The 16,620-nt window shown below is 33.5% G+C and overlaps 1 protein-coding gene across 1 annotated transcript in view; it reads left to right on the forward strand.

The window, feature by feature from the left end:
* The window catches only part of LOC124359868 (maltase 1-like), a 37,424-nt gene extending 22,474 nt beyond the window's left edge, over positions 1–14,950 (forward strand). The window contains 5 exon segments of the mRNA XM_046812976.1: positions 7,723–7,918; positions 10,799–11,054; positions 12,102–12,297; positions 12,893–13,039; positions 14,788–14,950. Of these exon segments, the coding sequence (XP_046668932.1) occupies positions 7,723–7,918; positions 10,799–11,054; positions 12,102–12,297; positions 12,893–13,039; positions 14,788–14,872 (880 nt within the window). The 3' untranslated portion in view covers positions 14,873–14,950.
* The last annotated feature ends 1,670 nt before the right edge of the window (positions 14,951–16,620 follow it).

Below are 16,620 nucleotides of genomic sequence, written 5' to 3' on the forward strand. Positions count from 1 at the left end.
AAAAATTAAATTAAACTTATTGAAGTACCTATTACGCGTATGCCGACTAGCCCCATCAAGCACTAGCTCTGCGGATATCAGAAGCTTCAAACAATACGCACTTTTATACTATAGCTGTATAGCTGTACTCAACTAATTAGTTTCAAATTTTATTTTGAGTGAAAATGTTCTGTAAAATTTATTTTTGGAACAACTTCAGCATTGTCTTAGATCGGAAACCCACGATAGAGCCAGGGTTCTCTTCCAAATATGAACCGGAAATGATCGATGCTCTGAACCTTCTGACGGGAGTACTGCCAGGGGTGAAGGGGGGTGTACTATGGCGAGGAGATCGGCATGCAGAACACTTCAAACCGGTGGGACCAGACCATAGACCCCAGCGGACGGCTGCTTGGACCTGACCACTACCAGGAGGGATCCGAGACCCGGTGAGGACTCCTATGCAGTGGTGGAATGATTCCCAAAGCGCAGAGGTAATCAAGGTTTAGGAGAACACGTGTCTTTATTTATCGTTACCATTTTTAATTATGTTCTGAATTTATTACAAATACAATAAGAATTAAGATCGCATGTAATTATAACAATTACTGTGAAGACATAACTTTGACAATATAAACACTACAACACAGAAACCAAGTTCTAATCTGCACTACCTTCCTCAAAAAGAATACCAATAACTAACTCTGACCTTAGCGTAGATTAATTACAAAACAAAGCACACTTCCTTTTCTTAATTACAAAAATGTAGTTAAATGACCAGAGAACTAAATATTTCTAAAATAATGAATATGTGCAATATATTGGCTCAGTACAGTAGGTGGTACTTAAGTTAAAATTTCATTGCTCAAATTCTGTGTATATAGTCTTGGATTCTTAAAAGAAAAAAACTCCTATTGGTCAATAACTTAACATACTTTTTACATATTAATTGAAGAATCATATTTACAGGTATTATTTTCAAGCATGGAAGCATTACACAGCAATTGTTTAAATACATTTGTCGTAATGACCAAAATTATCACGAATGCTTGTATAAATCATTGTAAATCAAGACCGTAAAAGGGACATTGCATTTAAATATTTCAAAACTACTAAAAAATACAATCTCTACCAAACAAAAATTTTAATATGTGACGGTATTCGAACATCCTAATATTCTATTTCAAAAAATATATAAATATTTTCATAACATAATGTGTTTAGACATAATCAGTGTACGATATTAAGTTAAAGTGCCCGTTTCGTGAATTTGGAATTGTGTCATTCAGATTTCAACGCCCAACGCTGGTTATTTAGTTAAAAATTCATATTAAATATTTAATTGTGGTGATACATTAATTAACAGATATTTGTATATGTATAAGCGTTTATTAGTATTGAGATATTGTTTTTTTTTTTTTTTTACAATATATTTTCTAAAATTTTATTTTATTATTTTTAGACGCGCGGCCGGTAAGCAAACTTCGTGCTCACGCATTAGTGTTTAGTAGACCAAGTGCCAAGACGTGCCGTAGTGAACTCCTAAGTTTCTAAATATAGTAATTAATATTTCCTATTGCGACAGGGTTTTCTCCAGCAACAGGACCACGTGGTTACCTGTAAAAAAAAAACAAAACCATCCCAAACTACTGGGAGACTGAATGTGAAAAGCTCCAAAGGAAAGCAGAAGCCAGCCACTTGAAGGTTTTCCAAGCAATCACTGCCTTAAACAAGATCCTAGTCTTACTCAGAGGTCATCTCAAAGTCCTGGCTCCAAACAACGATACACTAGTCGTAGTTCAGGTTTAGTCCTTAGTCGAGAACAGGGTGTTTATTAATCTAAATTGATGTATGTATTTTAACTTTAACATTCGTATTTTTCTTCATCTTGAGAAACATTGGTTACAAAAATACACTTAATAATGAACGTAACACCAAACATACTTATCAAAATGAAGTGTTTTTCCTCGCTTCAGAAATGTTCTGTACCAATTTCCAAACTTGAAACGTGGTATTGTATTAAAAATGCCATATAGAGCAGCCTATGTTTCTTTACTAATTATATATACTTTAGAATGTTTATATTACAACAACGTATTGAGTTATTTTGTAAGGTTTTATCTTAAAAATTTTCTGGACGTTTGCCACCGTTCAGTGAAACAAAAAATCAGTAAACACTGATTGTGTCACTCACTCACTCACTCACTCAGTGGGTGTTACTGATTTTTTGTTTCACTGAACGATGGCAAATGTCCGGAAAAATCCTGTTTCCTTCACAATCCTTCCATTGTCAAAAATAAACTTCAAAAAAGAATACAATTTTAATATGTGTCTCTTCTGTAATTTTTCTATTTGTTTCATTGGTCTTATAACAATTTTGCTTCATTTTAAATTGTATATTGCCCTTAGAACGTTCCACGATTCATCGTTTCGTTCTGTTGATCAACATGGGAAGTTACGTGACCACGTCATACGACCCCAGAATCTGTTCTCATCGTTAGGCATGGATATCGACATGACTGTGACTATCGCCAGCCTCAAACTCTGGCCTCAGTCCGGGGTAAGTGGCTGATATCCTCAAGGAAGCGGGGGTTATTTCAACGATAGTTTCTATCTGAAAAATTAGTAAGTGCTTAAATACGTTAACTACGATAAAGTGCGCACAAATCCAACTCATTTCTGCATATAAACCTATTATCATGGGTTTTTGCAAATAAAACTGTTCTTTAATGCAATTAGGCCTGAGATACATTTTTAAAACTCCGCGTGAGTATTGAATATTAATTTCTTCTTGCGACAAGTATTAAAATTATTTAATCGAGCTCTCTCTATCTTTTGCAAATAATACAGCCAAATAGCCAGATTCTACGTCTAGCACTGTAGTAGACTACTATCACAATTTTACGATACAAATTTGTATGGCCACAACTGAGATAAATGAAATACAGATAAGGTCGTTTCTCTAAAGCCGACTCTTAATGCAAGGAAAGGGTCAATAATGTGCCCTAAATAAGGAATGACATTGTAAATGGAAGTTTAAATGTTAGAGTATACAACGTGGACACCATTCATTGAGCTTTGCCGAAATGTCCTAAGGTCATCAGAGGAATGATTGTTTACGATGATGTCGCTGTTTCCTACTCTACCCGATCCCAAGTTGTTCTAAAGAAGTTGTTAAAAGATCTTTCAGTAAAAATGCAGGAAATCTTCAGTAAATTAATTTGCTGAAAACTTGAAAATTTAAATAATATCTAAGAATTCCTCAAAACTTTCGTCCTGCTACGGCCTCACGGTAAACCGTCCAACTCCGCTCATAGAGGATCTCGCGAACTTGCATCACTCACGCACCCTTCCTGATTGCAACCAAAACGTTATCACTGGCTAGCAATTTTTTTCTAAGTGTAGTCCAATGAGCCGGCAACAAAAAGCTAATACAATTTTATCTCTTGTGAGTGTGTCTCAACAACAATAAAATACTAGAGACTGCGGCATTCTCAGCACACGCTGACATGTCAGTAACCTCGTCACTCAGAAACCTTGAACCAATGAACACTGACAACCGACATAATAGACGACCACTGACTTGACTGATGCTGATGAGATGGACTTGGCTCGGTGAACAAATTGAAACACAAATAAAAAATCTTCCATTAACCAAAAGATTGTTAGGCAAGTCTCCAGAACTAAAAAACGGGGATGGAGGGGTAAATCACTAAAACTAGATGCTGGAACCCACATTCCAGTGACTGGAGTAACGACGTCATGACCAGGGTATTGGACGAGGAGGACATGACAGTCATAAAACGTGCTCAAAGGTCTCCGGTTCGCAGAAAAAAGGACGAATCAAGCCTCCAAATAAACCAACAAACCTGCTGGGATATGGTGGGACGGCTTGTCCAGAAATGGATCCAATTCTCAACAGTCAGTGTGAAATTTCTTGTATCTCCCACACTACTCAGTATCCTCATACAAGCAGCTCTGTTCATATATTTCTCAGTATAGCCTTTCGGATGGATGCCTCTTTTTATCGCTCCAACATGTTATTTGAATATTATTAGCAAGGGTACCACATTCAACCGACGCGAAAAGTCTGCAGTGGTGGATAAACGCAGACTTCTACGTCCTCTCTCCGTCAGGCGTACTTAAGGTGGTGCAATTCATTTTTGGTTGAGGAAATTTTTTTTTATTTTACTGTCATAATCTTTCAAGGTACCTTCTTGAATGCAGAGAAAGAAGAAGAAAAACATTGTATTACTTGACCAGGAATTATGGACATATGAAGTAGTCATTTTGACCTAATTCGTAATCAGGCACAATTGAAAACTGCTGATAATAAAGATTTGGGGTATTTACAGTTATTATGTTGATATATTTCCCTGAGGGATTGGCATAGTTTTTAATTTGAAAAAATGCGAGTTAAAAATCGCAGTTAATGCGAGTAAGCGTATTTTATTATAAATTGCAGTTTGTAAATTGCAAGTTGTACAAAAATGTTGTATTTTTTTAGGTTGAAAAGCGGATTTTTACATTGACTTTAATTAGTATTCCCAAAAATCAATGTTATGCGTTACAATAATATGGTACAGCGTTTATGTATTAGTTTTCATGCTGTTTTTCAGAATGGAATTAAAACAGAGACGGGCTAGTGTGAGCCTGAGGCCGAAGGCGGCCGTACTCCTCAAGTCGGGACCATCTCCACCTTGATATGTATAGCGAATTTAGGAATTGTTCCAAGAGTTTCCCACTCTCTAATTCAGATACAAATAAACCTCAATCTCATGATTGGCTGTCATTTTTTCAAACATCAAACCTAGTATAATATTGTTCTTAAAATACCTCTACGTTTATTATTATTTCTTTCTTCAGCTTGATCGTTTAGCGATCGTCATAAAAACTAATTTAGAATACTATGTAATTGATTACTTAGAATAATTTCATTCATGATTCTATAAATTTTGTTTTACATTTTCATGTTTTTATCTTGGCTTCAAATTTATTATTCCGGTATACGAGTTGAAGAGTTTTTCAAGTAAGTTTACGTATACAATATATATTTCCTGTAAAAGTAAATTGAAGTACCTGGAGATTTCACTTAGGTTACGAAAACCTATAGTATAATCAATGTGACCAAATTAAGCAATTTTTTATATTTCGATAGTGATTCAAGAATTGTTTTATAATGAAATTGAATAAAATAGTAATAATTTGTATCTCACAAACTGAAAGTGACTGCAAAAGCTTGCTTGGAAATCTAATACCGGTTGGCTTTTTTTACACATATCAGTAATCACCGGGCCGTTTCATATTACCCGGGCTTAGTTCTTTACTCTATTAAGCCACTATGAGATATGACACGGTGGGTTAGGAATGTCTATTTTAATTAGTTGTAATTTCTTCTTTCCTTCGGTTATGTTGATCTACGCGACTAAACAGCAACAAAAGTATCCTATAACAAAGTGCGTAAAACTGAGGAGAGGAAATAAGTGAGGAAAGTGATAAGGTTGACTTTGATCTTAAACCCAGGGAAAGCCTTTAAAGCTGTCTTTCTAGCAGAAAGCGTAGTAGCACCTTTTGCTGTTTCAGTCTTTCTACTTCAACATTTTTCACTTTTCGCCAGTTAATCATTAAAGGTAAAACCAGAAATGGTCACTTTTTTTTTTTATTCAGAAGACAATATTTTTCAAGAAGAGTTAGTATGTTTAGTTTAACAACCTTCTTAAGTCATTACTTTTCTTCTTACCTTTAATCCGTCATAAATCGAAACTGAAACGTCTTTCTGAAGAAAAGATCTGTCAGATTACGTAATGCTTTTTGAAAATAACCTGTCAACATGTTACCAAATAAGTATTAGATTACTTCCAAAATGTATGATTACTTAATATTAGGGTTCATATCCTGATGTATATTATCTGCTCATGATTGTTTTCGTTCTGGGATTTGCCAATTTACTTCACCTGTTTCGTGCTAAAGGATGATTATTATTACACTTAAAATAAATAAAAAATTAGAAAAAATATTCTAAAATGAATAAAATTATTTTCTATTGGATAATAGAAAGTTTTTGTTTTTCTGCTTTTCTAAAGGATAAAGTAAAAGTTACTGTTACAGATACAGATTATAATATTTGTTTCTCCGACCAAGGTTGCCTACCAACCAACCTTGACATCCAGCCTTGGTTTGTTGGGTACAACTATCTTCAGTCATTAAAAATAACAGCAAACCGCCGATAAGTACTTTAAGATAATTTCATTGTGTAGTTACCATTTTTGAGGTGGTGTGAACCGGAATTCTTACAAATCACAATTCTTGAAAATATACATGTCAATGAAGAACTGCCGTTTATCAAAAAAATAGATTAAGAACTTTTAATATTATAAAGATTTAACTATTTCATTTGATGGTTTTATTTTCTTTAGATCTGAAACCAATTTAAAAGTGCTAAGCAAATATTGAAAACTCTTGAGCCCTTGTAAAACACAGGATTGGGATTATATCGGAACCAGGCCATATTTAAAGCATTCTAGTACGGACTCCCCTACCCCATACGTACATTTACTTTGTTGTCCATGCTACTTTATTTTCTCTAACACAATTTATTTAGAAATTACATTTTTGTAAATTCGAACTTATTTTTTATATTAAAGAGTAAAAGTTATAAAATTCTTCAGGCTTAATTTCTCGCTTAGACCTTGCATAGATTCGTTATTTATTATACCTTTACAAAACATTCCAATTCTTATGAACAGTTAACATAAGTACCTAATTATAATACCAGATGCCTAATAAAATAGGACTTTTTCTCCGAACAAGTGGAAGAAATTTTGACTTGTAAGTAGGATTGTACTGGATTTTAGACAATATTGTACTCCTTTTCAATCTATGATTTGTAGCAAATAATCGATCTGGAATTAATTCATCAGCAATTACCAGTAACTCGCTATTAATAAAGTCGGGACTTAATTCTAACAGCTTAGTAATAAGTTTTAATTTAGTCAATATACTGTTATTCTTTTTAATGATTATATTTATTAGTGCCTTTATTATTTTTAACTCTCTTTAATATATACTTTGATGTGATTCTAACTTAGTTCTTGACTAGAATACTTTACATAAAAATTACTTATTATGAAGTACATTTACCAGTGTTTGATATTATTTTATATATCCATACTACCTCAAAAATATATAAATGTTCAAATTTGAATCTCTGAATGGTAGCTAAGTAGTTGCAGATTTCAGCAACTCTGCTACGCAGGTGACAGATTTCAGTCACCTAGGGAGGTGGAGAGCAAGGTACATAACCTTGTTAAAGTAAATTTAAGTATAATATAGTTCAAAAATAGCATAATTATTTGATTGATAGGTCTACTGATAAAATAATTCAATGAACCAATACTATACTCTGATCAGTATTATAGTAGTTTTTATGGAACATCAAATTACATAATTTCTGCAAAGTTATGATACAGACAGCATCGTGATACAGTGTTGGTGGAGAGAGGCATGTGGCTGGACACTGTAGTAAAGGCTGTTTCCACTCTGTACAGCACCAGGCAAGTGAGTAGGAAGACACTTTTCTTGTTCCTTTCAGACCCTCACTTATATAAACAAACACACCTAGATATTCTTGGCCTGAGTAGCCGCATTAACTTCCAATGACAATAGTATAATAACAGTCCTACGAGGTCTTTCAATTCTGTAGTAATTAAATAAAAAAATTATCTTGCCCATCTCCTGTTTCAGGGCCCTGTTTTTGGAGGCCTACGCTGATCTAAAGAACACAGCAAAATACTACGGTCGGGGTAACCGCAGCTTCATGCAGCCTTTTAACTTCGAACTGCAGCAATACACCAACTTCACAACCAGGGCTGTTGAACTACGAGATATCATTGTTGGCTTCATTCACGCCATGCCATCAAATGTCACCGTGACATGGGTGGTCAGTGATAAACAGACGATAATATATTACATTCGTACATATTACGTTTAGTACATGTACATAAAGTCAATATCTAATACTGAATGTGGGATTTGCTCTTGTAACTAACCGAAAGTCATTAACAATATATGAGATATGTAACTTTTAATGAGATTTGCTTTATTATTTAAGTAATATATTTTCTTCTTTTCTAGTATGAATATAATTCCCCAAATAGTTAATTCCCCAATTTTAGTTCGTAATGAGTGTGGATTTACATTTTGAGCTATTCTTTCTTATGTACATTTACGTTAACATATGGTAGCATTTTTATATTTATATTTTCTTATATACCCACGGCAATGTCATTTTAACATTCGAATATTTAAAGTATACTTAATATACTAGCACTTTATATATATATATATATATATATATATATATATATATATATATATATATATAGTGTTCTGACTCTACATCTACATTCATTACGAACTAAACTAGGGTAATTCACAATTTTGAAAGTGATAGTGACCACTTTTGTAAAAAGTTTCATATACTTATATTTGTATACGTAACTACACTAAATATCTACGTCAGAAATTTATGTATACTAATAAGAATCATATATATCAAGGTATTATTTAAATTTGATATATCACTTGCTAATTTATATCCAAATAGAATGGCACCTTTTAGAAATCTCTCACTAAATCATATATGCTCGTATTTATATTTGATTTTAGCTCTTTAACTCTACCTCCTTCCTTGGAGTAATGGAAGCAACATTTGTAGTTATTACCCTCAAACATTGCACATTGTATTGGTTACACAGAAGATAATTATTCATATGAAGAGGTTGGCTAAGATCCAAGAGATTACTTCAGTTAGTTCTGAGGTCTGACGTTAGAGCAGCGCCAAGGAGCCCTGATTGTTACTATTCAAATATTGTATCGTCTTTCACTCCACATATATCAGTCGGACCGCTCTCTTTTTCCGTATCTCAGTTTATAGCATTGTATGAGTTATCTTCTGTGCGACAAATACAAACAAACGTAAAAAAAGTTTTAATATATGTCATTACCACAAGGAAAGCTGGAAGCCATATTATTTCACATAACATTACGTTTTACTGGAATTATACAATTTTTACCAAAACTATTAATTCTTTGAAGTACACACTTAGGAAAATTATATAGGGATACTAGCTATAAATAAACAACCAATATATGGATCACTAATTTGCCCATTTAACATAACGTGTAATATATGTGTATAATGATAACGATAGGAACAATATAACATATGACTAGAAGAAAAAGTGGACACTGATTGTATATGTATCACATACTATGTCATATAGAATATTACTTCATTTACACACGACATCGACCATTGGTTTTTGCAAATATTAACAACTCTTATGAAACATTCTTGTGAGACATCAGTTTAACAATCAGTATTTTAAAGGCAATTATGTCAATCAAAAATGTTCAATCAATAAAAGATTTAATAATTTAAATTCTTCAAGTTTATAGCAAATCAAACAACGTGAGTAAATCTAACCTGGCGTAAACAGCAAAGTTATACCTCTTTATCTGATCCAAAGTCGAGTTTTGATATGTATATTCCTTTAAATTGGCTACTCTTATATTTATTATTCTTCAGTTCAAGTTGTGAAGAACTAAAAACTGGCATGTATAAGAACTAATATACTAAAGTATGTACCCGCTAATCTATCTTTAGCTACCCATTGCAAAAGATCAATATGAATGAGAGTATGTATCATTTATCAACGACAGAATGTGTGATAAAGTTACATTCAAGGTCAGTTAATAACTAACACAGTTACGGCTTTGGCCTTCACTGATAAAACTCGTGGTATCTGTTTAACCACTCATTCAGTCCCCCCTCTACTTTGCCCAGTCACTGAATAATGCCTCATTTTTAATATATTAAAATTATACCGTCGTATATTTTTCAAAAAGGGTCTCAATATTTTTAATTATTTGAGACTCAGATAGTTTTATTGATTCTAAATAGCTCGCTAATATTGGAATTTCATTATTGCATGAAAGAAAAATTTTAAATGCCTATTACCAAATTCATATAGATATTTAAAATTTAAGGACTTAAGGACATGTGATATCATAATGACATGTTTTAAGCCTCAGAACTCAAGGTACTATTAATTACTTGTATCTAATGTGTATTTGTTATGTTTGTCTGCAATGAAAATAAATATGAGGATAAAACAAAAACAAAAAGACAAAATTGTGCTTTTAAGATAGAAGGAAAGCTTATTTTTGAAAATGAAACAATAGAACGTACTAGTGTTTTTAATTAATATTGATTAGCACCATAATCTGTTCGTATATTATATAGACAAATTCAGTAGGCTATTGTTGCTGGAAGCAAAAATAGCAATAATAGATCTTTGTATCTTTCGTATTAATAAAAACTGTTCGTAGTGCGTATAGTAACAGTGCTCTGCTGTTCTATTTCCATTAAGAAATAATAATAAATGTAGTAATAAATTAAGTAACAATAAATGGTTTGGCTTTTTCAAAATTATTTTTTTCTTATCAATTCACCTCAATAATGAGTGCAATTATGTGTTTGACTAGAAATATTTTTGGACAATACATGTTTGACGTCATAAAAGTCTCATGTGTTACCCTTCGTATTGTTATGAAGAAAAATTAAACTTATTGAAGTACCTATACGCGTATCCGACTAGCCCCATCAAGCACTAGCTCTGCGGATATCAGAAGCTTCAAACAATACGCACTTTTATACTATAGCTGTATAGCTGTACTCAACTAATTAGTTTCAAATTTTATTTTGAGTGAAATGTTCTGTAAATTTATTTTTGGAACAACTTCAGCATTGTCTTAGATCGGAAACCACGATAGAGCCAGGGTCTCTTCCAAATATGAACCGGAAATGATCGATGCTCTGAACCTTCTGACGGGAGTACTGCCAGGGGTGAAGGGGGTGTACTATGGCGAGGAGATCGGCATGCAGAACACTTCAATCCGGTGGGACCAGACCATAGACCCCAGCGGACGGCTGCTTGGACCTGACCACTACCAGGAGGGATCCAGAGACCCGGTGAGGACTCCTATGCAGTGGAATGATTCCCAAAGCGCAGGTAATCAAGGTTTAGGAGAACACGTGTCTTTATTTATCGTTACCATTTTTAATTATGTTCTGAATTATTACAAATACAATAAGAATTAAGATCGCATGTAATTATAACAATTACAGTGAAGACATAACTTTGACAATATAAACACTACACACAGAAACCAAGTTCTAATCTGCACTACCTTCCTCAAAAAGAAGACCAATAACTAACTCTGACCTTAGCGTAGATTCATTACAAAACAAGCACTTCCTTTTCTTAATTACAAAATGTAGTTAGTGACCAGAGAACTAAATATTTCTAAAATAATGAATATGTGCAATATATTGGCTCAGTACAGTAGGGTACTAAGTTAAAATTTCATTGCTCAAATTCTGTGTAGTCTTGGATTCTTAAAAGAAAAAAACTCCTATTGGTCCAATAACTTAACATACTTTTTACATATTAATTGAAGAATCATATTACAGGTATTATTTTCAAGCATGAAAGCATTACACAGCAATTGTTTAAATACATTTGTCGTAATGACCAAAATTATCACGAATGCTTGTATAAATCATTGTAAATCAAGACCGTAAAGGACATTGCATTTAAATATTTCAAACTACTAAAAATACAATCTCTACCAAACAAAATTTTAATATGTGACGGTATTCGAACATCCTAATATTCTATTTCAAAAAATATATAAATATTTTCATAACATAATGTGTTTAGACATATCAGTGTACGATATTAAGTTAAAGTGCCCGTTTCGTGAATTTGGAATTGTGTCATTAGATTTCAACGCCCAACGCAGGTTATTTAGTTAAAAATTCATATTAAATATTAATTGTGATACATTAATTAACAGATATTTGTATATGTATAAGCGTTTATTAGTATTGAGATATTGCAATATATTTTCTAAAATTTTATTTTATTATTTTAGACGCGCGGCCGGTAAGCAACTTCGTGCTCACGCATTAGTGTTATAGTAGACCAAGTGCAAGACGTGCCGTAGTGAACTCCTAAGTTTCTAATATAGTAATTAATATTTCCTATTGCGACAAGGTTTCTCCAGCAACAGGACCACGTGGTTACCTGTAAACCCCAACTACTGGAGACTGAATGTGAAAGCTCAAAGGAAAGCAGAAGCCAGCCACTTGAAGGTTTTCCAAGCAATCACTGCCCTTAAACAAGATCCTGTCTTACTCAGAGGTCATCTCAAAGTCCTGGCTCCAAACAACGATACACTAGTCGTAGTCAGGTTAGTCCTTATTCGAGAACAGGGTGTTTATTAATCTAAATTGATGTATGTATTTTAACTTTAACATTCGTATTTTTCTTCATCTTGAGAACATTGTTACAAAATACACTTAATAATGAACGTAACACCAACATACTTTATCAAAATGATGTGTTTTCCTCGCTTCAGAAATGTTCTGTACCAATTTCCAAACTTGAACGTGGTATTGTATTAAAATGCCATATAGAGCAGCCTATGTTTCTTTACTAATTATATATCTTTAGAATGTTTATATACAACAACGTATTGAGTTATTTTGTAAGGTTTTATCTTAAAAATTTTCCGGACGTTTGCCACCGTTCAGTGAAACAAAATTCAGTAACTCTGATTGTGTCACTCACTCACTCACTCACTCAGTGGGTGTTACTGATTTTTTGTTTCACTGAACGATGGCAAATGTCCGGAAAAATCCTGTTTCCTTCACAATCCTTCCATTGTCAAAAATAAACTTCAAACAAAGAATAAAATTTTAATATGTGTCTCTTCTGTAATTTTTCTATTTGTTTCATTGGTCTTATAATAATTTTGCTTCATTTTAAATTGTATATGCCCTTAGAACGTTCCACGATTCATCGTTCGTTCTGTTGATCAACATGGGAAGTTACGTGACCACGTATACGACCCAGAACCTGTTCTCATCGTTAGGCATGGATATCGACATGACTGTGACTATCGCCAGCCTGAACTCTGGCCTCAGTCCGGGGTAAGTGGCTGGTCCTCAAGGAAGCGGGGGTTATTTCAACGATAGTTTCTATCTGAAATTAGTAAGTGCTTAAATACGTTAGCTACGATAAAGTGCGCACAAATCCAACTCATTTCGCATATAACCTATTATCATGGGTTTTTGCAAATAAACTGTTCTTTAATGCAATTAGGCCTGAGATACATTTTTAAAACTCCGCGTGAGTATTGAATATTAATTTCTTGCGATAAGTATTAAAATTATTAATCGAGCTCTCTCTATCTTTTGCAAATAATACAGCCAAATAGCCAGATTCTACGTCTCGCACTGTAGTAGACTACTATCACAATTTTACGATACAAATTTGTATGGCCACAACTCCAGAGATAAATGAAATACAGATAAGGTCGTTTCTCTAAAGCCGACTCTTAATGCAAGGAAAGGGTCAATAATGTGCCCTAAATAAGGAATGACATTATAAATGGAAGTTTAAATGTTAGATATACAACGTGGACACCATTCATTGAGCTTTGCCGAAATGTCCTAAGGTCATCAGAGGAATGATTGTTTACGATGATGTCGCTGTTTCCTACTCTACCCGATCCCAAGTTGTCTAAAGAAGTTGTTAAAAGATCTTCAGTAAAAATGCAGGAAATTAATTTGCTGAAAACTAAAAATTTAAAATATCTAAGAATTCCTCAAAACTTTCGTCACTCAGTAACCTTGAACCAAGAACACTGACAACCGACATAATAGACGACCACTGACTTGACTGATGCTGATGAGATGGACTTGGCTCGGTGAACAAATTGAAACACAAATAAAAAATCTTCCATTAACCAAAAGATTGTTAGGCAAGTCTCCAGAACTAAAAACGGGGATGGAGTAAATCACTATACTAGATGCTGGAACCACATTCCAGTGACTGGAGTAACGACGTCATGACCAGGGTATTGACGAGAGGACATGGCAGTCATAACATGCTCACAGGTCTCCGGTTCGCAGAAAAAGGACGAATCACGCCTCCAAATAACCAACAAACCTGCTGGGATATGATGGGACGGCTTGTCCAGAAATGGATCCAATTCTCAACAGTCAGTGTGAAATTTCTTGTATCTCCCACACTACTCAGTATCTCTCAAGCAGCTCTGTTCATATATTCTCAGTATAGCCTTTCGGATGGATGCCTCTTTTTATCGCTCCAACATGTTATTTGAATATTATTAGCAAGGGTACCACATTCAACCGACGCGAAAGTCTGCAGTGGTGGATAAACGCAGACTTCTACGTCCTCTCTCCGTCAGGCGTACTTAAGGTGGTGCAATTGATTTTTGGTTGAGGAATTTTTTTTATTTTACTGTCATAATCTTTCAAGGTACCCTTCTTGAATGCAGAGAAAGAAGAAGAAAACATTGTATTACTTGACCAGGAATTATGGACATATGAAGTAGTCATTTTGACCTAATTCGTAATCAGGCACAATTGAAAACTGCTGATAATAAAGATTTGGGGTATTTACAGTTATTATGTGATATATTTCCTGAGGGATTGGCATAATTTTTAATTTGAAAAATGCGAGTTAAAAATCGCAGTTAATGCGAGTAAGCGTATTTTATTATAAATTGCAGTTTGTAAATTGCAAGTTGTACAAAAATGTTGTTTTTAGGTTGAAAAGCGGATTTACATTGACTTTCAGTATTCCCAAAATCAGTGTTATGCGTTACATAATATGGTACAGCATTTCTGTATTAGTTTTCATGCTGTTTCAGAATGGAATTAAAACAGAGACGGGCTAGTGTGAGCCTGAGGCCGAAGGCGGCCGTACTCCTCAAGTCGGGACCATCTCCACCTTGATATGTATAGCGAATTTAGGAATTGTTCCAAGAGTTTCCCACTCTCTAATTCAGATACAAATAAACCTCAATCTCATGATTGGCTGTCATTTTTTCAAACATCAAACCTAGTATAATATTGTTCTTAAAATACCTCTACGTTATTATTATTTCTTTCTTCAGCTTGATCGTTTAGCGATCGTCATAACTAATTTAGAATACTATGTAATTGATTACTAGAATAATTTCATTCATGATTCTATAAATTTTGTTTTACATTTCATGTTTTTATCTTGCTTCAAATTTATTATTCCGGTATACGAGTGAAGAGTTCAAGTAAGTATACAATATTATTTCCTGTAAATTAAATTGAAGTACCTGGAGATTTCACTTAGGTTACGAACCTATAGTATAATCAATGTGACCAAATTAAGCAATTTTTTATATTTCGATAGTGATTCAGAATGTTTTATAATGAAATTGAATAAAATAGTAATAATTTGTATCTCACAACTGAAAGACTGCAAAGCTTGCTTGGAAATCTAATACCGGTAGCTTTTTACACATATCAGTAATCACCGCCGTTTCATATTACCCGGGCTTAGTTCTTTACTCTATTAAGCCACTATGAGATATGACACGGTGGGTAGGAATGTCTATTTTAATTAGTTGTATTTCTTCTTTCCTTCGGTTATGTTGATCTACGCGACTAAACAGCAACAAAAGTATCCTATAACAAAGTTGCGTAAAACTGAGGAGAGGAAGTGATAAGGTTGACTTTGATCTTAAACCCAGGGAAAGCCTTAAAGCTGTCTTTCTAGCAGAAAGCGTAGCACCTTTGCTGTTTCAGTCTTTCTACTTCAACATTTTCACTTTTCGCCAGTAATCATTAAGGTAAAACCAGAAATGGTCACTTGTTTTTTATTCAGAGACAATATTTTTCAAGAAGAGTTAGTATGTTAGTTTAACAACCTTCTTAAGTCATTACTTTCTTCTTACCTTTAATCCGTCATAAATCGAAACTGAAACGTCTTCTGAAGAAAAGATCTGTCAGATTACGTAATGCCTTTTTGAAAATAACCTGTCAACATGTTACCAAATAAGTATTAGATTACTTCCAAAATGTATGATTATTAATATAGTTCATATCCTGATGTATATTATCTGTTCATGATTGTTTTCGTTCTGGGATTTGCCAATTTACTTCACCTGTTTCGTGCTAAAGGATAATTATTATTACACTTAAAATAAAATAAAAAATTAGAAAAAAATATTCTAAAATGAATAAAATTATTTTCTATTGGATAATAGAAAGTTTTGTTTTTCTGCTTTTCTAAAGGATAAAAGTAAAGTTACTGTTACAGATACAGATTATAATATTTGTTTCTCCGACCAAGGTCCTACCAACCAACCTTGACATCAAGCCATGGTTTGTTGGGTACAACTATCTTCAGTCATTAAAATAACAGCAACGCCGAAATACTTTAAGAATTTAATTGAGTTACCATTTTTGAGGTGGTGTGAACCGGAATTCTTACAAATCACAATTCTTGAAAATATACACGTCAATGAAGAACTGCCGTATATCATAAAAATAGATTAAGAACTTTAATATTATATAACTATTTCATTTGATGTTTTATTTTCTTAGATCTGAACCAATTTAAAAGTGCTAAGCAAATATTGAAACTCTTGAGCCTTGTAAAACACTTCGAACCAGGCCATATTTAAAGCATTATTACGGTACATACGTACATTTACTTTGTTGTC

Source organism: Homalodisca vitripennis, chromosome 4 (genome assembly GCF_021130785.1).
Source record: "Homalodisca vitripennis isolate AUS2020 chromosome 4, UT_GWSS_2.1, whole genome shotgun sequence".
In the NCBI taxonomy this organism is placed as follows: Eukaryota; Metazoa; Arthropoda; class Insecta; order Hemiptera; family Cicadellidae; genus Homalodisca; species Homalodisca vitripennis.